This window comes from Heteronotia binoei, chromosome 9 (genome assembly GCF_032191835.1).
Source record: "Heteronotia binoei isolate CCM8104 ecotype False Entrance Well chromosome 9, APGP_CSIRO_Hbin_v1, whole genome shotgun sequence".
Taxonomy (NCBI): Eukaryota; Metazoa; Chordata; class Lepidosauria; order Squamata; family Gekkonidae; genus Heteronotia; species Heteronotia binoei.
Genome location: NC_083231.1, coordinates 104,349,502 through 104,374,727, shown reverse-complemented (window position 1 = coordinate 104,374,727; position 25,226 = coordinate 104,349,502). Strand labels below are relative to the sequence as shown.

General features: G+C 42.9%; 1 protein-coding gene across 3 annotated transcripts in view; it reads right to left on the bottom strand.

The window, feature by feature from the left end:
- The window catches only part of LIN54 (lin-54 DREAM MuvB core complex component), a 55,713-nt gene that overhangs the window by 4,967 nt on the left and 25,520 nt on the right, over positions 1–25,226 (bottom strand). For 2 of the 3 annotated variants that reach the window (XM_060247108.1, XM_060247109.1), the window contains 10 exons: positions 22,653–22,773; positions 17,728–17,873; positions 14,999–15,154; positions 14,070–14,286; positions 8,798–8,874; positions 8,389–8,586; positions 5,199–5,290; positions 4,050–4,121; positions 3,037–3,139; positions 2,249–2,386 (listed from right to left, as the gene is read on the bottom strand). In XM_060247108.1, coding sequence (XP_060103091.1) covers positions 2,249–2,386; positions 3,037–3,139; positions 4,050–4,121; positions 5,199–5,290; positions 8,389–8,586; positions 8,798–8,874; positions 14,070–14,286; positions 14,999–15,154; positions 17,728–17,873; positions 22,653–22,773 — 1,320 coding nt within the window. The remainder of the gene's footprint in view (positions 1–2,248; positions 2,387–3,036; positions 3,140–4,049; positions 4,122–5,198; positions 5,291–8,388; positions 8,587–8,797; positions 8,875–14,069; positions 14,287–14,998; positions 15,155–17,727; positions 17,874–22,652; positions 22,774–25,226) is intronic. The other variant, XM_060247110.1, reaches the window with a different exon arrangement.

Here is a 25,226-nt window from a genome sequence, read left to right as displayed (position 1 = left end):
AGCAAAGAAAATGTTGCTTTTGTGTGTTGTGGAACTGTGTGGTTTCTGCTTTTTACAAATACGTACAGTAAGAAAGTTGACCCTTTTGAAATGTGGTATTGGAAGAGAGTTTTATGGATACCATGAGACCACCAAAAAACAAATTAAGTGGCTTCTAGACCAAATCAAGCCTGAACTCTCCCTAGAAGCTAAAATGAACAAACTGAGGCTACCATACTTTGGTCACATCCTGAGAAGCCGAGAGTCACTGGAGACTACAATAATGCTAGGAAAAGGGAGCAATAGATGAGGAAGATCCAACATGAGATGAACTGATTCAATCAAAGGAGCCAGTTTGCAAGACCTGAGCAAGGTTGTTAATGAAAGGACATTTCTAGATATCAGTCATTCATAGGGTTCCCACGAGGAAGACGCAACTTGATGGCACTTCACACACGCACACCCCACAGTAAGTGTTCAGAATGCCTACAAGCACCTTTTGTAATGCAGCACTGACCAGAATGTAATGATAAAATAAATCTAAGCAGCACTGTACTGGCCAACTTTATTTCCTTTTGCTGACAAATGGTAAGTCAGCAATTTACTGTACTGATAAACGACTATAATTTCCTTGGCTTTCCCTTAGGTGCAATATATACTAGCTGGGCAAATAAAGGCCCTTCCATTCTCACGCGCTGCCTGGGATGTCTATGTAACGATCTCCCTAGAAATCGAAGTTGCTTGCTGTTCTTAATAGGTGGGATCCAGCATAGCAATTCTGCAGGCACCAGGAACTCCTCCAAATGAGCATAAATCTCTGTGCTTCTCCCCTCCCAGGGCAGCCTGGAAGTCCCCCAGAAATCCTGCTCCTCTGGGACAGGGGACCCCCAAGAACAGGATTTGGTGTGAGGGGGAGGTATTTGGGCTGCCACAGGAGAAGAAGTCAAGAAATTTGGTCTTGGTCTTGAACCTGCAGAAACCCTGGACTCAATCCAATACGTTTGCAGATCTGAAATCCAGTCTTATCACATTAGATCATGATCATTGCAGTCTAGAACATAGCAGACATACACATATTTTCAAGGATATATTGGTCATTTTGTAAACAAGGATATGTTGGTTATTTTATAAACAATATGCCATATAATGGCATTGAGAGCCAGCATGGTGTAATGGTTAAGAGAGGCAGATTCTAATCTGTAGAACTGGGTTTGATTCCCCACTCCTCCTCCACATTAAGTCTGCTGTGTGACCTTGGGCCAGTCATGGTTCTCTCAGAGCTCTCTCAGCCCCACCTACCTCATAAGGTGCCTGTTGTGGGGAGAGGAAGGGAATGCGATTGTAAGCTGGCGTTGAGACTCCTTAGGGCAGAGAAAAGTGGAATATAAGAACCAACTCTTCTTCTAATACAGATAACATAAACCATTGAAGAGTCTGGTGTTTTTAACGTTACGAAGTTTAACAATATTCAAATTCTGACTGTATTTAATACTTTATTTTTCTTCTGCTTACTATAAAATTTGTGGATTCTGCTTTCAGCATTTATTTTTTCCTACCATTCAGAAGGCAAAAATTAAGATACAGGTAGAGCTCTCTGTAGGATTGAATATAAACAATTTTGCCTGTAAAAAGTTAAGGCATTTATATTTTAAAATTTTATACATATGCCAAATACTAGACTCCTGTAAGGTAACTAAACTATAAATTATATGTTTTATGTCATTAAAGCAATAAAGTTTAGGTGAGCTAAGAAAGTCATGCATATATTTCAATGTCCGCTCCCCAAATGGAAAAAGCCACAAGCTTGTTTTCCTCGCATAACTTCCACATTTCTCAACCTTGGACAGTAATTTCCAAAAGAGAAGTCATGGAACCTTGAAACTAGAGTGTCTTTTTTATGCCCAATATACAGAAGGGACTGAAATAGTAAAGCCATAGCAAAGTATTTTATCTGAGGTTGCTTCCTGGCTCTGAAAATTCCTCTCCCCTGGAAGTTAGCCAAAGTCAGAACCTGAGCCTTTTCCAGAAACCATAAAACTGGTATTCTAAATGGGCATTTAGAGGCTGGAGATAATTTTGGAATTAATATAGCTGCAGGGCTATTTCAGTAGCATATCATATATATATTCACGGGGCCCAAAATAGTTTGATTAGAGCTTATTAACATTCAGAACCACTGTGGAGCTTCTGCCAAAATTTACAAAGAGGTTAATAAGAATTTTAAAAGTATTCCGAAAGGGGAAAAAATAAAGCTGATTTCAAATCTCACCTCGTAGCATTCGCAATAGTTCTTGAGGCATCCGGACCGCTTGCAGTTACAACCTTTGCTGTGCCGCCTGTCTGACTCCCCTTCTTTCCCCTTCCCTATTTTGGGCTTGAAGGCCTCGGGGTTTCTGTCAAGGCAGGCCTAGCAAGAGAGACACAAATAAGTCAGTCAAAGTACATTTAGAGAAACATGGGCTAAAGAATCCCCAATGCAGTGCCAATGGGCTCCTGCCAACACCTTTCCTGGCACCTGCCAAATATTTTTTGGCTGTGCAGATTTTTAAAAACCTTGCTCTAGCAGTAGCTGCCACTACAGCTCAAAGATCTTTGTGGGTGACTGAAGGTAAGCCGTGGCAGATCTTTTGTGGCTGGCTGCACCCACCATGCTGTGTTAGAATTCTAAAGGTGCCCTCAAGAATAAAACGGCTGGGGTCTCCTGTGCTAGTGACTCAGGCCCCAGCCTGGTAAAGGAAAAAGTGATCATTTCATCCAACCCAGATGGAGAAACAGTCTAAAATGAGGGAGGACCAGGACCGGATCTACATGTTTTTGGAGGGGGGGGACAAAATTAAAAAAGGACGCCCCCTAATGGCCCATTCTATCTTATGGGCCATTGAATAGGATGGACGCCATACCCAATTTGGCGCCCCCACCAGCAGTGCCCAGGGCAAGTGCCCCCTCTGCTCCCCCCTAGATTCAGCCCTGGGGAGGACTTCTAAGCAGGAAGGTCGCTCTGCTTTCATGAATCCCAGCAAGCTCAGTAAACATGGATTCCCCAAGAAGATTTTTTACCTTGATTGCTTTTTGTCTGTCGTTTTCATGGTCCAGGTTATTATAACAATTTGTACAGTTGCAGTTGTTGCAGAACTCGCCGTTGGCAAAGCAGTCACAATATCTGAAAGGAAATCCCAGGGAGGGCTTGAACACCGGAAGTCTGGCACAGAATGTGCTAATATGAACAGAGGAGTTACTAATGTGGACGCAGGAGTTCCAGAAGATCCTCCAACCAGCCTTGTGCCTGGGCAAAACCACCCCCCTTCCCAAATGGGTTAGATCCAGCAACTCTCAAACCTTTGCCGCAATAAGGGTTGTTAAGTAAAAATACAGACAGCCCTCAACCAATACTCCCTCTAAGCTGCAAAGTCTTGTGAGCAAAAATTCTACTTTGTGAGCTACTGCACAAATTAGTTTACTCTGGGGCCATTTTATCCTGAGCTAAGACAAAAATGTGTGAGCCAGAGACTAAAAAACTGAGCTAGCTCTAACTCAGCTTAGAGGGAACACTGCTCTCAGCAAAGTGAGAAGTTTCCAGTCCAGAGCTATGGGACATCCACGCTTAGGAGAGAAGACTCCCTTCTAACATTTCTCCCATGGAAACAAGGTGACCTGGTTTGGTCTCAAGGGGGAAAAAAAAGGTAGATCTTCTGTCAATGTGGAAGCTGCAGAGCAGAATTGTGATTTGTGGCTAGTGTGCCAAAACACTACTTGCACTGTACAATGATCGGCCGATGACACACCACTAAGCCACCCCCAACATGGTGAAGTGCAGTCTGACAGCAATGTTTGCTTTCAAGATCAAAAGGGTATTTGGCTCTCAAGAAATGCATCTAATAAAAAAAGGCCTCAAACTATCCAGACAGAGCTCAGTGGCAGTGTGTATTTCTTAACATGCGGATGCACAAGTAGACCATCTGCTGCAAAACAAATTTGGGATCCAGCAGCCCCCTTAAAAGCTGAAATATGGGAGACATCTAATGTCCATTTGTTACTTTTGAGGGTAGCAACACACCAAAGACTATACTTACAACTTCAGACACAGGGATTTTGTACAATTGCATGGTTTTCGGGGACGGTTTGCAGACTCAGAAGGTATTATTCTAGAAGACAAACAGTTTTAACAATGGCTTTAGCTTCTTCCTCTAAATCAAGAATGGAGACCAGTTACTGAAATCTGGCCATTTGAGATGCATGAGAACCATCCATCCATCCAGTTCCCCCAGATCAACCTACCCTGTCCCAGTATCCCATACCAGGAGCATCACAGATTAAACAGCTCCACCAAAGAATATACCAGAGCAGACATCTCCCCCCATGGTACAGTGGCCAGAAGAGAACTGCTAGTGTGTTGCACATGTCTTGGCCAGTGGAAATCTGAGAAATTTACCTGATGGGCTACCCTCATTTAGGCATTCCATCTTTGCTTAAGATTGGCCAAGAATGTCCTCTTACAACTGGACTTTAGTTGAATAGATTTTCAGGGCATGAGCTTTCAAGATTCAAAGAAAGAACACTAGTAAGAATGAAGAACTGAATCCTTATATCCCAGTCAGAATAATTTTGGGGGAAGGGGGGGGGGGGAGAAAACCTACGGCTGAATAGTGACACAGGAATCTTACTACAGAAGCTAATTGTCTGCCCCTAAGCATAAGTCCTCCCCTGTTCTAATCATGGTGATTACACTGTTCTAATCATGTTGATGAAACAAATATAGTTTATATGCTACCTAAACTAGATCTGCACTCAGATCTAGTTGTTCTAGTGCAGACCAACATGATTGACCTCTGAAACCCTCCTACAACTGATGTCTGCACGTCAAATTCTTTGTAAGTTTTTAAAATCTACTTTAATTGTCTGGTTGCAAGTTTCTAGCAGACGGTTATTTCCCGTGAGCCTTGAAGGTGGGATGAATTGCTGAATGCTTCAGAACAAATAAATAAAATGACACAGGCTGGTGAGCCAAGGCCACCCACTACATGGAAAGCAGAAAAGCCTCCAGCTCCGCTAGTTAATCTGCTCGGGGGGGGGGGGGGATCTCAACTTAAACAATGCTGGGATCTCAGCTCTTGCAGTGGCTGAATACCGAATAACTCCTGACGGAGCTTCCAAGCCCTTCCCTTTCAATGTGGTCAGAAGATGGAGCACAATTTTAAAAATTTATCTAGGCAAATACGCACCCGTTGAATGGCAGTCGGGCTTGGGTTTGGATGCTAGATGTCCCACTGAGACTGGAGCTGCTCGCTATGGATACATAGGAGGACTGCTGTAGCTAACAAAAACACAAAGTTAGCACATGACATACTGTTTGCCGATTAGCACTTTGACAAACAGCTACACTGATCACATACTCCTTTTATTCTGCACTGAGGGGATCAGAGGATGCCAACTACTACGGTTCTTAGGTAAGAGGGCCTTTCTGTTCCTTGAAGTGGGGGCTTGGGTCTCAGAGTCCATTTCCAATAATGGAAGGTTACCAGGGGAGGGATTCCTCTTGATTCCTTCTTCCCATTGCAGAACTGAACCCATGAGTATCTCCTGACCCCCAAGAAGAGTTTGGGGGGGGGGGTGCTCAGTAGGCTGTGGTGGAAGAGCAAGTAAGAAAAATCCCACTCTGGGAGTTGAGCTTCTATCTTGGATTATATCCGACTGATCCTCAAATTTAACACACAGATACTGAATTAGCAGTAAAAGAGGCCTTACACCTCTTTCATTGTGTTACAGTTACTGATGAGCACAGTAACTAGGGGGGAAAAAAACCTTGCTTTTCCAACATGAATCCTTAACCTCTCATGACAGTACTACATTATTTTCTTTTGCCGAGACCAGAAAAATTCAGCAGCAGTTACCATCTGTGATGAAATACTAGCTGAGAATTGGCATAAGACGCTAAAGCTAGTTTTATGACTTCAGAGTTCTCTGACTTTCTTATAGCTGGATTTCATGGTCTGATGAAACCACTGCACCACACACATTACTAAGGAAGCTGACCTGGATCTCATTCTCTTTGGGGGGAAAATAATAGTTTTTCATACTCAATAGCTATGCTATTTGGGTTTTTAAAACTACTATGGGCTTTTCACATAAGGCTCAAAGGCTCTTGGGATTAATTTTGTAATACAAAAAAAAATCAGTAAATACCAAGATGTCAGCTAAAAAAGCCAAAATAGGTAGGTGACCTTGGAGGGGGGAGCAGAGGTGAAATAACCAAGCAAAGCAAGCTTATGGGAACAGTGCTTTTTCTGCTTTGTCCTTTCATTGGGCTGATAATGGCTTTAACATTTAACCTTTGTGTGTGTGTTAAGTAACTCGTTTGTATGCTGCCTAAACTATACTGCTATCAGCTTACTTTGCTTTTCAGTGCTGCTGGTACTGTAGAAGCTAGGAAAGCTGCTTGCAAGTGGTCAAAAGTTCTACATGCTTTCTTCCCATGGAAAAGCAAGACATCCTTCAAAGACAATAGTGTGCTGATTGGTCTCTTCTGTCACCTCATCCTCAACTTTAGCTAACATCTCTTGACCCTCGTGGCTGGACAGTATAGCAATCATGGTTCCAGCCTTATAATTAATTTATTCAGATTCATGTGTTTTTCCCCAAATGTTTTCACATGCTCACTTTATTTGAATGGTCTAATTTTGGTTTTCAGATTCAGACTTTTAAACCAGCTCTTTGCCCACTAAGAAACTGATGTCCCATCTATCTTCTACAATGCTTCGTTCCCAGAATGCTCTTGGACCTTAGACTCCTGATAACTCTTTCTCCTACTGCTTTACTCTTCTGGCTGAGAGAAATCTTGCTTTTGAGTTTCAACTGCAATTAGAGAGCAGATGGGGCTCAGTCTGAGTTTCAAAGCATTATCCTAAGAGCTGGTTAGAAGAAATTTCTTGACAGGCATTAGGTTACATATACTTCTGGCAACAAGAACAAAAAAGCTTTCCCCAGTGGTTGCAATAGTTCATTGTGACTATTCTTTGTCTCTCCTTGTTTTAGGGATCTGGGTTGAAAGGCCTCTCTTCTCCACTTATTTTTCCCTTCAGTTGCTATTTGGCTGAGATCTTTCTCATTTCCCTTTGTGGCTGGAGAGATTCCACAGTTCAGGCACTTAACCAAATCAAACTCCGCCTGCTCCCCACAAACTGCCAAGCTGCAGCTCATATTTCTTAGTATCACTGCTTTGTAAACCCTCAGGCTATAAAAAGGGAAAATGTGACCTTAGGGCTTTGTACTCCCCTCTAGCTTCCGCAGAGCTGTTCTCAGCTATAATGCTCTGTTCCAGGACTCTGACAGGGAGAAAAGCAATAATGCACAGAAATCTGGCCATGCCAATCAATACAACTTCCAAGAATGTGTAGCCTCTCACCTGTGCTACCACCATCGTCCACAAATTTCTTCAGAGAGATTCCAAAATTGTGTATGTGCTGCAATAGCAGCTTGAAAGGTCAAGCCATCCTCTACTCTTTGCCCATAACAGAACTGATTTACCTTTTATCTCCACCAATGTATAGATAGTGACACCATATTAAAGAATAACAATGCACTAGAATTCCCCAATATAGACCTGACAGTTATGAAAAAATCCAAGTAATACTGCCATGGGAGCCGATGCAGAAAACATGCATATGAGTTTTCAGCAAAAGAGTGAAATACACTTCTGATTTTAAACTGGGGAAAACATATACATTTTTAAAAAATGTATGTTCTAAGATACCCAGCTTTCAGGAGACAATGGACTAGAACTTGATGAAAGCATAAAGGAAACCATATTGGATTAGGTCCATGACCCATCCAGTCCAACATTGTGTGTCACGCAGTGGCCAAAACCCAGGTTCCTTCAGGAGCTCCAACAGCAGGACCAGAACTTCAGGAGCCCTCCCACTGTGGCCCCCCGAGCACCAAGGATACAGAGCATCACTGCCCCATACATACAGTTCCATCTATACCTTGTGGCTTATAGCCACTCATGGACCTATGCTCCATATGTTTATCCCATCGCCTCTTGAAACTGTCTGTATTCATAACCACCACCACCACCTCCTGCAGCAGTGAATTCCACATGTAAATTACTCTTTGGGAAAAGTACTTCCATTCATTCATTCATTCTGTTCTAAACCTACTGCTCATTAATTTCATTGAATGGCCACAAGTTCTTGTATTGTGAGAAAGGGAGAAAAGTACTTCTTTCTGTACCAAATGTTTCCAACCAACAAAACACACAAGCCAGGAAATCTTGAACTCCAAAATAACCTAAGTTCTTCAGATAGCCATATTAACAAAGCCCCCTCCCCGGCCAACTGTAAGCAGTACATGAATGACAAACTTCTCAATAATGATCTATTCCTGATCAATTTAATCTGCATGCCAGTACTATACCTGTGTGACGTACTGAGCCGGGAGAACTGCATAGCCCATGTTCCCTGTGCCAGGGGCTGGAGCCAGCACAGTGCCTGGAGGAAGGTTGGTAAGGTTTGGTTGGATCTGTGGCAGTGGCGTGGCTGGCATAATAAGTCTTTGCTGTGGCTGGCTCGTGGTAACTATCTGCGAAGTTGTGTTAACAGGTTTGGGTGCCACCTGCAAGGAAGGACATCTTCATTATATCTTCTGTATATATGAGGTCTTACTCTTCTGCAGAGAGCTGCTTTGTAAAGGTCGTCAGATATCCCAAGGGAAGCATCTTTGAAAAAACCTTGGCTTCATCATAAGTACCGTCACCCACAGTTCTCTGACACCTATTTCACCAACCTAAGAAATGCGAGACCAAAAAAGTGTACACAGAACTCACTTGTTTGACCGTCTGCGTGGCTGGTACAATTGGGACAGACATCCGCACGGGCGTTGCATTCACCACCATGGGCTTAGCTGTTCAGAGAGAAATGCGATCAGATGTGTGAATGCGCAAGCTTCTGCACAGAGACTCAGAATGCTGGACAAGTTCAGCAGGTCATTTTTGGTGAGATTCAAGGTCATAAGCGCTTGGAGACCAACAAGATTTTCGGGATATAAGCTTTCCAGAGTCAAAAGTTCTGTTCATCAGATGGGATCTTAGACTCTTAAAAGAGTCTTCCACAGGGCCTGTAAAATGGTGCTCTTCCACCAGGCATTTTTGAATTAAAATCGACAACAACAGGAAAGCAGAAATTAATCCATTTGGCCCACCTCGAACATCGTATCGTGACTGGGGGTCTTTTTCTTATAGGACATCCCCCAGAAATACTTAAATAATAAAATTTTAACATCGATGGAGTTGGTAGTATCCACCATCATCAATGCATCAATATATTTTAATGTGAGATCCAATAGCACCTACCATTGTTTTACATAATTGTTTTATACGTTTTTATTTATGATTAACTTGTATTTTTATCTTTTGTCTATTAATATTGGTCGTATGACCTCTTAATGCGAGCTGCCCTGAGCCTGCTTCAGGGAGGGTGGGATACAGGTCGAATAAATAAATAAATGCTCATACCCTGAGAATCTGGTTGGCCTCTCAGATGCCACTGGATTCAAATCTAGTCTGTTCTGCTGCAGACCAACATGGCAGTCCTCTGAAACTAAGTCATTTGAGTGTATTCTCATTATGGTGCTAGGTCATTTGGGTGCATTTTCTCATACTGGAAAGCAATATAGCAGACCCAAAAACTTCTGTCCAGAACCACCCAATTCAAGAGGAAAATGCTACGTCAAATCACTGTGACAGAACAGTACACTTATGCTGCTCAATAGAAGAGCCATGTGAAAGTGGAATAAACAGCAAAACAAGAATTATCCTATCTACATCAAATGCCATTTTTTTTCCTTACTGGGGTGGCATGTTGCCCATTCACATTGAAGAAGTGCTAATTGCAAAGGTATAAAGAAACTCAACATTTTGGCACATTTTATGCAACAGCAGATCAACCCAACACCCAACTAAGTGATCGGCCTGAATGCTTATCTGTTAATGTTTTCATACCTTTTGTCAAATGGGACTTAAAAATTAAAAAATAAGAACTCCAGATGTTGCTCTCATACTTTAGAATGCATACAGGGGTGGGGGGGGCAACACAAACTGTGACAAACAACTACTGACAGCCACTCCCCAACTCAGAGCACAACATGCAAAAGGAGCTGCAAGAATTGTAATAGGATTTTTACACAGTCTGGAATAAATGGAAAACAGGCGCACACCAAATCTTTGTTGTTATCTAGGTAATCAACAGTTATGAAAAACCATGACAAGCTAATGCAAACACACTCGACTTCTACAGCACTTTCTAGAGAAATTCAGAAAGAAGTAAATAAAGCCATGCTCTTGACTGAGAATTTGAACCAAGGCATAAAGAACATATAAAGCTTGTGCCCAGAAACCACACGGTCATTTGGTAAATAAGTCAGCCATAACGCAGCTGGGCAGTGATCCTCTGTTAACAAGGGCCTGTGGCCAAAGCCACTAATCCAAGTATTATGGGGAAACACAGCAGAGCTGGCATCTGACCTGCACAAACTCATCTTTGCCCAATGCAAACATTAATGACTCAGTGCTTCACCAGTTCTCTACTCCCCTTATTTGTTCTTCCTCTTAAATCCATTCAAATAACAAAAAGAAACATTTAGCTAAGAACGGCTGGATTTGGGTGCATCTAGCAGTACCCCAATTCCGCTGTCTAGATCCATCCCCGATTCCTGATCAGTTGAGGGTCCTATTTCCCCCGTCCTCTTTCGTTGCCATTGGAGCCTTCCTTGAAGACTATGATCGGTGGCTCCCATCACATTGCAGAGAGCTCTGGGATAAAGCAGAGAAGTGCTACAAGTGTGAGGTTTGTGGCTCAGCAGCTGGGGGAGTTGCTGAAAACGTCTGAGTTCGTGTGAAGGGCTGAAGGTGAAGGTGATTGTTGCTGATTGATTAGGAGTGGCTGTGTTCCCGACCCTCTTTGCATTATTAAGCTGTGCCTTGCCAGAGAGCTAAAGGGCTCCTGGCCTGTGGCTCTTAGCCTGGGGGCTGTGTAAGGACCAGGAACCCAGATTCCTTGTGTTCCCAATAAGGTAAGTAGACTCTTCAGGCAGGGAGCCACATAAACAAACAGGGTTTAAAAGGGGACTGTATATTTTTAAAAAGCTATCATGGAGGTAGAATGCCAGCAGGAAGGTGGGGGCTTTCCAGTGTTTTGCACTGAATGTCACATGTATGACTATCTGCCCACAGGACAGAAGTCTTGGGTGTATGCTCGATGCAAGAAGCTCCTGGTCCTCAGAGAACGAGTCCGTACCCTTGAGGCTGAGGTGACTGACCTGGAGAAGCAGAGACAGTCAGTTAGGCACTCGGAGAAGACTCTCGGGGACGTGTTAGATGAGCCCCTCTCTGAATGTGGCAGCCCCATTGCTGCCAGGGAGCATGAGGGTCGAGAGGGAACACAGCACCGGGCTGAGGATAAGGGGAATGCGCCCTCAGAAGGAACCTCTTCTTCAGTTGGTGAGCGGGAATCCTTTCACGCCAAAGAACCATCCCTGGGCAAGAAGAGAGGCCGGGGGTCTTGGTAGTTGGTGATTTGATCCTTAGGCAAGTAGACAGCTGGGTGGCAAAACCGCGTACTGACTGTATGGTGACTTGCCTGCCTGGTGCGAAGGTAGCTGACATTACGTGTGTAGTAGATAGGCTGATAGACAGTGCTGGGAAGGAGCTGGTGGTTGTGGTGCATGTTGGCACCAACGATGTGGGAAAATGCAGTCATGAAGTCCTGGAGGAAAAATTTAGGCTGCTAGGCAGGAGACTTAAGGCCAGGACCTCCAAGGTAGCCTTCTCGGAAGTGCTACCTGTTCCACGTGCAGGGCTGGAGAGACAGGCACAAATTAGAAGTCTCAATGTCTGGATGAGACGATGGTGTAAGGAGGAAGGGTTTAAGTTTGTTAGGCACTAGGATGCTTTCTGGAACAAGTGGGAGCTGTACAAAAAAGATGGTCTCCACTTGTCCCCAGATGGAACCAGGCTGCTGGCGCTTAAAATCAAAAAGGTGGCAGAGCAGTTTTTAAACTAAATCTTGGGGGAAAGCCGACAGGAGATTAAATGTCTCTGGTTCGGGAGGACTCATCTCGAAGAGATGAAGGGTTAGCTGTTACTTTTCTACCGGGTAATGGATCAGAGTTGTCCACTGAGATGGTGACAAACAGAATGGACTGCCTGCCAAAGTCTCGAGGCGGCAGGAGGAAGGTGGCGGGCCTAGCTTGCCTGGGAAATAATAGATGTTTGTACATGAATGCTAGAAGTGTTCAAAGTAAAATTGGTGAGTTGGAATGTTTAGTGTTGGGAGAAAACATAGACATTGTGGGAATTTCAGAAACTTGGTGGAATGAGGAGAATCAGTGGGACATGGTGATTCCTGGATATAAGTTATACCGAAAGGATAGGGAGGGAAAGCTTTTGATAAAGTTCCTCATCAAAGGCTCCTTAGTAAGCTCGAGAGTCATGGAGTAAAAGGACAGGTCCTCTTGTAGATCAAAAACTGGCTAATTAATAGAAAGCAGAGAGTGAGTATAAATGGGCAGTCTTCGCAGTGGAGGATGGTAAGCAGTGGAGTGCCGCAGGGCTCAGTACTGGGTCCCATGCTCTTTAACTTGTTCATAAATGATTTGGAGTTGAGAGTAAGCAGTGAAGTGGCCAGGTTTGCAGATGACACTAAATTGTTCAGGGTGGTGAGAACCAGAGAGGATTGTGAGGAACTCCAAAGGGATCTGTTGAGGCTGGGTGAGTGGGCATCAACATGGAAGATGAGGTTCAATGTGGCCAAGTGCAAAGTAATGCACATTGGGGCCAACAATCCCAGCTACAAATACAAGTTGATGGGGTGTGAACTGGCAGAGACTGACCAAGAGAGAGATCTTGGGGTCGTGGTAGATAACTCACTGAAAATGTCAAGACAGTGTGCGATTGCAGTAAAAAAAGCCAACGCCATGCTGGGAATTATTAAGAAGGGAATTGAAAACAAATCAGCCAGTATCATAATGCCCCTGTATAAATCAATAGTGCGGTCTCATTTGGAATACTGTGTGCAATTCTGGTCACCGCACCTCAGAAAGGATATTATAGCATTGGAAAAAGTGCAGAAAAGGGCAACTAGAATGATTAAAGGTTTGGAACACTTCCCCTATGAAGAAAGGTTAAAACGCCTGGGGCTCTTTAGCTTGGAGAAACGTCGACTGCGGGGTGACAAGATAGGGGTTTACAAGATTATGCATGGGATGGAGAAGGTAGAGAAAGAAGTACTTTTCTCCCTTTCTCACAATAGAAGAACTCGTGGGCATTCAATGAAATCGCTGAGCAGTCGGGTTAGAACAGATAAAAGGAAGTACTTCTTCGCCCAAAGGGTGATTAACATGTGGAATTCACTGCCACAGGAGTGGTAGCAGCTACAAGCATAGCCAGCTTCAAGAAGGAGTTAGATAAAAATATGGAGCAGAGGTCCATCAGTGGCTATTAGCCACAGTGTGTGTGTGTATATATAAATAAATTTTGGCCACTGTGCGACACAGAGTGTTGGACTGGATGGGCCATTGGCCTGATCCAACATGACTTCTCTTATGTTCTTATGAATCCAGTAGCACCTTAAGAGACCAAGATTTTTGGAGATATGGAGAGTTTTGAAAGTCAAAGCACCCTTGGTCAGGTATTGTGTCAACAATCCGGGGTTGAGCCCTCTGAGTACTTGCTGACTGCCTAAGTTTTACAAAGATAAGGGTGGACTGTACTAGGGTTTCATCTTGTTGCGGTCTAGCTCTTTTCTCAATGGCAGAACACAAGTTTTGTTCTATCTCTGCTCTAATCAAGCTGATTACAATATGAATTGTACCCTTGCGCCCCCTTTACAAACATTCTTTATGACACCCCTCCTGACTGCGAGAGAAAGACTCAGGAGTTCTCTATTCCTACTCATATCTGATGAAGGGAAATTTGATTCTCGAAAGCTCTGAACCCTGAAAATCTAGTCGATCTCTAAGGTGCCACTCCACTCAGAACTAGCTGATCTACGGCAGGCCCACACAGCTGCCCTCTGAAACTGTTCAGCTGAGAAATGACAAACCTTGCTGCAGGGGTGCCGTGCTGGTGCTGGGATTCTGAACGACTGGCTGTGCTGAGCTGTTGGCCGTGGTGGCAGTGACAAGCCGGACATAATGGAATTTGCTCCCAGGTACTTGGATCTGCTGGACGTTAGAGGCTGTCGCCAAGGGGATGATGGTCTTAAACTGGGATGTGCTCACTCCCCCCACAGTGAGGGTCTGCACTGCAGATTTCACAGCCTGTTAAACAATAACAATCATAAAATTGCTCCCACGGCTTTATTCTATTGTCCTCTTTGATAGTTTACAAAACTTATTTTAAAAAAACTACTTCCCATCCTTCTGCCTCGAGGGCCACCAAGGCAGCTAACAAATTAAAACATACACAATAAAACCACACTTTAAAACCACTAGTAGTCCCCTGTGCAAGCACCAATCATTTTCAATTGGTTTTATGGCAGACTTTTTTTTTTACGGGGTGGTTTGCCATTGCCTTCCCCAGTTATCTACACTTCCCCCCCAGCAAGCTGGGTACTCACTTTACCGACCTTGGAAGGGTGGAAGGTTGAGTCAACCTTGAGCCGGCTACCTGAATCCAGCTTCCACCGGGATCAAACTCAGGTCATAAGCAGAGAGCTTGGACTGCAGTACTGCAGCTTTACCACTCTACCCCCCCCCCCAAAAAAAAACATTACTCCCTTTCACATTCTAGATTAAAGAACTGAGCAGGAAACATTTGGAGCGTGCTATGTGTTGATATTGTTCGATCAGATGCTATCTGCTGGCTGCAAGCCAGCATTTGTTGCTTGCTTTGGGCTTCTTTTCCTCCATTTGTGCTTGTCAAAATAAAAACAAAACTCTAGTCAACACAGTGTTTCAAATCGTGCTGCACGTGAGAGGAGAGACACAAAAAGAAGTAGCAGCAGCCAGAACAAGAATAAGGTGAGCATACCTGAGCGGTTGTATTGTTAGTCACTGCCTTGCCTGGGGAAGTGGGTGTTGAATGCTGCACTGTGAGGATCTGCTGTCCCAGGGCTACGTTGAGAGGAACACCAACCGCTTTCTGTGGGGAATTGGGAGGCTGCGAGGCGACCGACACCACTGTTAGCTGTTTTGACAAATGGATGACAACTCAGATAAACCGCTCTATGGCAGATAGCTCCATACAGTAGCAGCTCCCTTAAGCTTGGAAACATAGGGCAAATGCACTAGAGTCATGAGGATTTTTATGTCATTGATCTGCCAGCAGTCTTTCATTGAGAAGAAGCAACACAGCCTAGTTAGATTTACAGTAGCAAACTGGCATGATGTACAAAATGGCCCAATTTAGATGACCTTCTCAAATTGTGGTTTGGAGAGCTGGAAATGAGCGCAGACTCAAAGAGTCTTGCTGTACCCCTTTTGCATGCAACTTCACTTTCTTTCTTTCCTGGGGGGGGGGGGAATTTTTGTATTTTGTGTGTGTGTGTCCCTCCACCCTTACAACATAGTGACCTCTGGTGACTGACTCCTAATGGGGGCCTGGAGGATATTCAGAGAGGTGGCTGAATAAAGCCTGCCCCTGCCCTCCCAACTTCTGGTATTCCAAAGAGGACTCCCTTCCAAGTACTAACCAGAGTTTAGCTTCCAAGATCTAATGAGATCGGGATTGCCTGGGCTATCCAGGTTAGGGCACATGCCACTTTACTTTCATTTGCCTCTTAAATATAGTTTGCCATGACCTCTGAACTGGGAAACTATAGTTAGCACTTTCCATCCAAATCAGAAGTTCACTTCAACGCGGGTTTTATTTCCAGACATCGTAGCAAATTACAGTTAGACGCTAGCGTGAGAAGCTATGATTTGTTCCTGGACTCAGGAGCATTATCTTGACCTGAGCTTAGACATCATCAACACAGCTAAAGGCAGTAGCATTTTTTGAAAGCCAATGTCAGTAGTCAAGTTTGCAAAAACATTTGGATCCTTCTAGTTTGGGTACCACCATGCGAACTTGTAAAATGCAAATACAATATGAACAGCATATTTGTATTTTCATGATTGCAAAACAGAAAAGTTGGGAGGAAAAATAAGACAGACAAATATATCATCGGTGTCATGCATTCAATACAAATGCAATCTGTTTGGGCACTCTGCTCGCATTTGCTGGGTCAAAACTACTCACTTGGTGGCCTGTGTCAATTAATACCAGCATCAGGTAATCAGACAGGGCAGTTTCTATAAACTGGAGGAGCTGGTTGTTTTTTCCCTTTCAGGCTGTTCATATGCCACAACAACTAAGAGAAGTGGATTTTTACAGACTTTGGCAGATTTATTCACAAGGATGATTTAAGCCAGGGATCCCCAACCTTTTTGAGTCTTGCAGGCCCCTCTGGAATTCTGACACAGAGAAATGGGTGTAGCTACAAAATTACTGCTGCCGGAGGTGCAGCAAGCAAAAAGTTGGTGGCAGCTTTTGCCACAGCAATGTTTTCAAAAACCTGTTTGGCCAATCAGAAACCTTGTTGGGCAAAAGCCCTAACAGCCAAACCCACTTTCTAAAACACTTGACCGGCAGCTGGAAAGGTGTTGGTGGGTGACATAGTGCTCACTGTCACCACCATTTGGAACCCCTGATGTAAGCTAACCAAGGCAGCTGGCTTAAGGCTAGTTTCTAACTAGTATTGATGAATTCTGGTCATTTGTACAAATGTACTATACAATTATCTGAAAAGCAATGTGAATCTTTTGCTTATGAACAGAACTGTATAAACCACAAATCTAAAGATACACCACTCAGTGATACATTGCTATATTGTTATATAGATCTGATTAATTGTAATTCTGCAATGAAAATTATCAATGGCTTGCGATAGATGGCAATCAATAGCATGTACTATCCACACAGGCTAGACAATGAGTTGTCTCCAGCACAAGAACAGTACCACATAAAAGCCATCTCTTATTGTAATTGGTACTCAGGGGGAAATCGCAATTTACACTCGTTTTAGATAACATCAAACTGCAGGCAATACAAGGACCCAGAGGCCTTTTTTTTCAGCCAGTGGATTTTGATAATGTTCAGAGAAGTCGTTGTAACAAAAGAAACTTCGACAGTAAACCTCTAGGCCTCATGGCTGCAGAAAAACATGTGGTAAAGAAACACTAAAGGAATTAAAAAAAGAAGAAGCAGGCAATAGGGAAAACCCAGTTAAATTGGGGGTTTTTCACCTGTTATGGATTTGAAGTCAATATGGTTTGACTTCTGAAGGAGCTAACAGACATATACCATATTTGACAGTCAAAACAAGAGAATGATTATTTCTGCTTAAGAGAAACAAGTCTATCAGTTGCAACAGGTTTTACATTGCGAAATCACCATATCCTTCACATCAATGGAACTGTGATTGAAAAACGGTTCATTAATCAGGGCTTTTTTTGTAGCAGGAATTCCTTTGCATTGTGGCAACATACCCCTGATGTAGCCAATCTTCCAAGAACTTATAGGGCTCTAACTACAGGGCCTACTGTAAGTTCCAGAAGGATTGGCTACATCAGGAGTGTGTGGCTTAATATGCAAAGGAGTTCCTGCTACAAAAAAGCCCTAATTAATATCTATTAACAGTGAAATTCAATAACAGATTAGGAGCCATTCACAGAATGATAAAGTAAAACAAATTAGCTGTGTGTGTTTGTTTTTTTTACCTTGTTAGGGGACTTCAGGGGGGAGATAGCAATTTTATTTGGTGTCTGCTGTATAGTAGAACTTAACGAAGTCCCAATAACTCCACTTTCTGAGATAGTTACAGTTTTGGGAGGTGTTCCTGGATTAGCCTGTGACAGAACTCTACCTGCAGAAAAAGCATCACAGCAAGCAACTTAGTGATCACAGTCTCTGAAGCCTTTTCAGTCTCAACTACATACACTGAATATTAAATGGCCTGCCATTCACAGTTTTGTACCATCCCACTGCCCATTTCATCCTTCTTGTCTTATCATAGATCAGACAATTCTTGGGACTTCCTGAAAAAGGCAAGTTTTTTTTAAATTATAAGTTGCAGAGACTATGGAACTTTTATGCAGAAGACAGGTCAAGACATAGAAAAAGTTGGCAATATACCAGGCCCACTAACTAATTGAAAAGTGGAAACTTCCAATTAAAAAGGTTGGCCATCTTTTTACTAACTTCATTCTGCATCTTCACATGAACAGATGAACACGCCTTCTACTGAATCAGACCCTTGGTCTATAAAGGTCAGTATTGCCTACTCAGACAAGCAGCAGCTCCAGGGCCTCATGTGCAGGTCTTTTAACATCACCTGCCACATGAATGCTTTTAAACTGGAAGTGCCAGGGATTGACCCAGGGACCTTCGGCATACAAAGCAGATGCTCGACTACTGAGCCACTGCCCTGCCAAAGCTTTAAGTAGTTACCCTCCCCTGCACACGCACATACACTTATCCTTTGTTCCCCAAATGAAGGGAGAATTATGAACAATAAAATTCTAAATAAAAAGGAGAGGAATGCTATGTATGTATAACCTTAGAGATAAAATTCCACAAAGCCTGATCAGGGTCTAGATATCTTTCATAGCATTTTGTTAGCAATTCTACCTCCCAACTTTTATTACAGTACCTACTAGAAGTTAGAGGGGAATGAGACACAGATTTCTGCAGACAGATCTCAACTTGAAGAGCACCGAATCGCTCATGTATACTTTGTCTCTCCCAGTATCTAAATCCATTTCCATTTGTTGGACAGTTACCTAGAGGTATAGGAATTTAACAGCAGCCGCCTCACAAGTAAAACTGACTGTAAAGAAAAACATGCACTCACTGACTGAGCTATAATGGCCTTCTCCCAATCACTGCGGGACTTAATTTCTGAACATGTAGGAAAAAGACTTCCTGATATTCCAGAACAAATATCCAGCTCAACAAGAATATTCAATTTAGCAACAGAAAACTTTTGGCAGATCAGAAACAAATCCCTTTCTGTAGAGTTTAACAACTGTAGTTAATCAGGTACCATCTGATCCCCGCAGTATCCTTTCTCACTATCTCACCATGCTCCTAAATAAACTCCAACTCTCATTCCAAACACTAGCAATCACTTGGGATTAAAGTCCACCAGGTTATGATCAAGAAATTCCCAGCAGCTTTATCACAGAGTTGGACCAATTTTAGGTTCAATAAATAGTTGGCCAGATGACTCAACACATACTGGAAGTCGCATGACTCAGTTCTCTTTCATCCAGAATTGTTGACAGGAATAGAATGAATCCTAAGAAAATTAACTATCCAAGCTTTTGGGTTTGATACCAGACTTCTGTTCTACCAGTCATGGAACCAATGGACTTTGCTGCTGCACTATCAGACAACAAGCACAAATATGATAGCACTACAAACTGCAGAAGCCCTGACCTGGATAGCCCAGGCTAACCTGATCTTGTCAAATCTCAGAAGCTAAGCAGGGTCCGCCCTAGCTAGTATTTGGACGGGTGGACTCCATGGCACACTGGCAGGCAATGGCAAGCTGGTTCTGAATGTCTCTTGTCTTGAAAACACACCCTGACACCAAGCCAGCTAGAAATGCATTCCTGTGTGCCTTCTATTGAATCAGACCATTGGTCCACCAAGGTCAGTACTAGGGTTCCCAAATCCCCCGCTAGGCCTGGAGACTCCAGATTTGGAGCCTCCTCCCCCCGCTGGCCATAAAAGGGAAAGCGGGGGGGAGGGGAGGGAGGAGAACGGCAGCCAGAGCTCTTCCGTTTTCTCAGGCTGCTTCCCGCCCCCAGTCAGATGGCCGGTGAAGGGAGGGGAGCCCAGCCACGCCCCCAAAGGACCATGTGCCTTTGCACCTCCGGAGGTGAGTGAGTTCTGTCCCCTGTATCAGATTTCCCAGAAACGGGGGGGGGGGACGTCTTCTCATAGGGTATAATGGGGAATTGATCTGGAGGTTTCGGGGGCTCTGGGGGAGCTGTTTTTTGAGGTAGAGGCACCAAATTTTCAATATAGTATCTAGTGCCTCTCCCCAAAGTATCCCCCAAATTTCAAAACGATTGGACCAGGGGGTCCAATTCTATGAGCCCCAAAAGAAGGTGCCCTTATCCTTCATTATTTTCTATGGAAGGAAGACATTTAAAAAGGTGTGCTGTCCCTTTAAATGTGATGGCCAGAACTCTCTTGGAGTTCAGTTATGCTTGTCACACTCTTGTTCCTGGCTCCGCCCCAATGTCTCCTGGTCCACCCCCAAAGTCTCCTGGCTCCACCCCCAAAGTCCCCAGATATTTCTTGAATTGGACTTGGCAACCCTAGTCAGTACTGACTACGCAGACTGGCAGTGGCTCTCCAGGGTCTCAGGCTGAGATCTTTCTCATCGCTTACTACCTGGTCATTTTTAACTCGAGATGCCCAGGATTGATCTTTGCACTTTCTGCATGCCAAGCAGATGCTTTTCCACTGAGCCACAGCCCCTCTTTCTCATGATTGTCTTAATGCCATTTAAAGATCTTTCAGGAAGTTATACCTGCCATATTTGGAAGCAAGTATCTGCATTTTTCAACAGGAGGTATAAATGAAAATTGGCTTGTATTTATTATCCAAACATCTGAAAAACAGACTTTTTTTGACCTCTGATGAATTGTTCATATGTTAGCAAGATAGCAGCAAAACAGATCTAGGTGTGGTCAGATGTATATTAGATAAGAATAAAATGCACATTTAGATACAGTCCTGGATCCATCAGAGGATTTACACAGACAAAAAGGGGTGTGTGTGTGGAATGATTTTTTCTCACCCCCACTGCAGACCTCCAACTGATGTTATACCTGGAGATCCCCTGTCCCTCTGGAACGGCACTGGGCTGCATTGGGAGGGCAGAGGAGGAAAAGTCATGCTTTGCAGACAGAAATCCCTTGCATCTGCACAAATTACTGGTGGATCCACATAATATATTGCCATCATGTTCCTACAGTGCCTGCAAAATACACTGCTACCCAAATCAATGGATGCTTCCTGGTTGTTTATATCTGCACCTTTCTATACATGGCTGGGTTTTTGTTTTGTTTTGTTGGTAGACAGAGCAGAAAGTAGCTACTGCCAGAAATTCTGGAGGTAAAGCTTTTTAGTAATCTCTCTGCATATTCTTAATTAAAAGCACACCAATCAGTGATCCGTTAAGCTGTACCCTGGTGTAAATAAAGCCTAGAGTTTAACACAACAGCAAGCTTTCCAAAGCATTTGAGATATAAGCAATATAAATTAAACCAAACTTTTTTAAAAAAATCACTTAAATATTTTAGGTTTTTTTATTTAACACAGAAGATAGCTTTTTTCAATGCCTGAAGCAAATTTTGAGCTATAGCATGAACAATTAAAACAAAGTTATAGTACAGTAAATCAAGGAAAAAGTTTATCTGATCCATCAAATAAGCAGACACTTCATAGTAACTCAAAAGCTGCATTTTTTTCAGGTAATTAGAGAAAGGGAAATCTTTTTTTAGCACATAACTAAGCTGAATTAAGATTCTCACTTTTAGAAAAGCAGAATTAATCATTTCATTTACATTTGTGTGTTGATTGCAAGAGATATGCCAGGTTCTAAAAAAAAATGCTAAGAAAATCTTAAAAATAATTTTGTCCAGAAGAATTTGCATGGCATTGAGAAGGCATATGGGAAAGAATTTTACATAATGACTACAGAACTAAAGATAAAAAAATTAAAAGGCAATTATAATACAGGCACAGATGAGTAACTGCAAATCTAAAACACAATTTTGGTTTAGTTCTCTTGCAACAAAAAAGGAAGTGGCATATCCCTGTAGTATAATCTTTTCCTACCTATTAGAGCAAAATAAAGTCCATCCAGATCTAAACACCTGAGGGAAAGTCCTTACCATTTTGAACATATTTTAATCATTCAAAACTATCTTTCTCTTGAGATTTTGACTTCTGACACACATTTCATCTGCCCTGAGAAATGTTTGAGACGTCAGATAGAAGCGTCAGTTTGTGACTAGGATCCAAATGTTCACGTACAGTATGGATTCCCAATCTTTTTGACCTTGTCAGCATCTTTGGAATTCTGACACAGCATGGCTGTGGAGGTGGAGCCAATCACAGTGGCGGCCGCAGTTAACCTTCAGTCCCGTGTTGAAAATCTGCGTGCTCAGAAGGCAGCTGCTGCCAAAGCAACTTCTTAAAAAATCTGCACAGCCCATCATATCTCCACTGGACAATCAAAAGCCTTGTTGGGGAAAGCCTCACCAAATTTCTAAAAACCACTTGGCAGGCACCTTGGTGCCCCCTAGTGCCACCTTGAAGACCCTGAGGTACATATGATAAGTTCTTCTGTAAAGCTGGGGGAGGAAGGACAACTGTCGACTTCCCCTCTAACAGCAGAAATCTTTGCACCACATCAAGTTTCACCCTGGAGAATTCCCTCACCTTCCAAAGCCAGCTTTTGGGAAGAACCAAAAGGCAGTAATGGTAAGAGGACTCCTGAAAAGCCCCTGTGAGCCTGCTGCCCTTTGGCTCCTGGTTCATATCCACAACTCTGTTTACATTCCCTCCCCCCACCCCCAATCCTTAAATCCACCCTATGTAAAAATCCACAAATATATATAACCTGCAATGACTGGTGAGACTTGAGTTGTCTGCCCTGTAACTGCTTTGCTGTTGATTGGCTTTGTGAAGATCAGTTTCGTGATCACCGGCGCTGAGGTGGGTGTTCTGGTTTTCTTTGCAATCTGAAAGAGGGGGAGGGGAAGTCCAAAAATCACTTAATTTATTTAGAGCAGAAATTATTCTCACCTATTAACACTGCACTGTTCCTTCCCACTCCTTTGCCCTTTATGCTTTCTGCCAGCCAGTGAAAGCCAATCTCTGTAGCCAGGGAGAGGCTGGCCCCTCCAAAGCCAAGCTGCTCCATACAGTCAGCTGAATAACTGCAACACAGAAAGTGAGAGAATGCCCCAGAAGTCTCTGCAGTATCTCTCTTTTTACCTCTGGGAGAAGCACTGGCTGCCGGGAAGGGATGCCTATACTACCTTTGGCCTGGGCAGCACCACTCCTGAGCAAAACTGTTCAGTGACTATAGCAGTTTATAGATTCCAGAGGGGTGGCTGTGTCATTCTGTAATGGTGAACACAAAGGAACACTGTGGCTTAAAGATTTACAGAGGTATAAGCTTTCCTGGACTAGAGAACCCACTTCATCAGATGTCAGTCTGTAATTCTTGCATTTCACAGCTTTTAACCCCTCTCTTTACAATCCCACCCATCACATATATATCTAAACAGGCTGGCTCATGATACGCTTCACCCATCTGAGGAAATAGCATCCACAGGAGCTTATGTCATCTTGAATTTGTTTTTCAAGCGCTGCAACAAAAAGCAGCTGTGGACATCTTAAGAGAAGGAAGTTGCAGGGGATGTCCATGGAACTTAATTTCAGAGGGTAGTCATGTTGGTCTGCGGTAGAACAGATGGATGTGAGTCCAGCAGTGCCTGAGAAACCAACAAGATTTTCAAGGTATGAGTGATCCACCTCAAGCCCGCTTGCAGGGAGGGCAGAATAGATGTAGAAACCAATAAATAAATCTTGAGAGTCAGTGTCCCCTTCACCAGATACCATCAGAAGATGATTTTTACTTTCTCTGACTCTCAAAAGCTTATGCCCCTGAAAATCTTGTTGGTCTCAAATCTGGCTGCAGAACTTAAGGCAGACTTCATTGTACATTTTATACTGTTTCTTTAACTTTGTACTCCAGCTTCTTCACCATCATACATAATACAACATTTTTACTGCACTGTTTGCCAGTCTTGTAGCCCTGCTCTGTTTGTACTATACTGTGTTTTTAGCACACCGCTCTCTTTATTTTCCTGGTTGTATTTGCTATACTTATTGCATGGTTTCTAGTTGTGATCTGCCTTGCGTCTCAGCAAGAAAGGCAGACTATAAATGAAATAAATGACTACGAGCACTGTGAAGTTGTTTTTTAAGAACCCTGCCCCGAGGACCTCGCAGTCTTAATTTAGACTGTGTTTGCTTTGGGTGGTGGGAGGAGAAAAACAAGGGAAGAATGTGAAAAAGATGAGCTTGGTTCAATTTAAACCAGCTGAAGATCACAGAATTGAATATGTTACACACAGTGTTATGTCATTAAGTTGTTCGACATCTTTAAAAGCTCACTAATAATCAGCTAGCAGTGACAGCACATCACAGCAGTACTTGCTGAACTAAAGCAGAGCATTGCTGAGAGACTCAGTGGGTGGAAGCAATCACTGACACAGCATAAACTCTGGATAAGCACTGTATTACCTTGACCTTCTAAAAAGCTGTATATATTGCCTTTTGGTGGACTGACAGATGTAAACCCTGTTCCCATTTACCTCTACAGCTTGCCTACTGTCTCAGTTTCTTGGGGAAAGGTGTATCATTTAGACAGAAAGTCTGGTTGATTCGATGGTCATTCTTTAAATGCTTCATAGTGAACTAAATAGATAATAACATTCTATTCATCAATTTTTAAAAAATAAAAATGAAGTACTGAAATGATCTTACTGCACTACTACCAACAAGCTGTCTAAGCTAGTTCCAATATTTAAATCTTTTCTGATCACAAAATCAGTACGTCAAAACAAAGCCAGGGCCCATAATCACACAATGAAGCAGCTGTTTTTAAACTCCTTATTTTGTATCAGAGAGCAAAGAGGCAAAAAAAAAAAAAATCAATGTATAGGTTATCCCCATGTATTTCCTAGTAGTGACAGAATCACAGTTCTACCTATGAATTCTGAATACGCCTTCTTATAGCATATCTATAAATATAACAATACTTCGATTTCACTATATTCAATATCCCAGACCAGTTACTGTCATTATTTCTAAACCGTTCCAAAATAACCTTCAACATACATGCTATATAATAACTGTACACATTCAGTGCAACTAATTCTTCACTCTCTCTTGAAATGTGAAAAATTTATTTTGTTTAAATCTAGATTGTCTTTGCCCCATATAAATTATTAAATCTTATTTGAGTTTCTTTTCTTCAGTCATAATAGGGGCATTATTAATGGTATGATGGTTGCCAATGGTAGAAAGTGGTTGCCAACTTATGGTGTCCCTTTTGGGCTTACAAGAAGAGACACTAAGAGGTGGTTTAACATTGCCTGGTTTTGCATAGCAACCCTGGTAT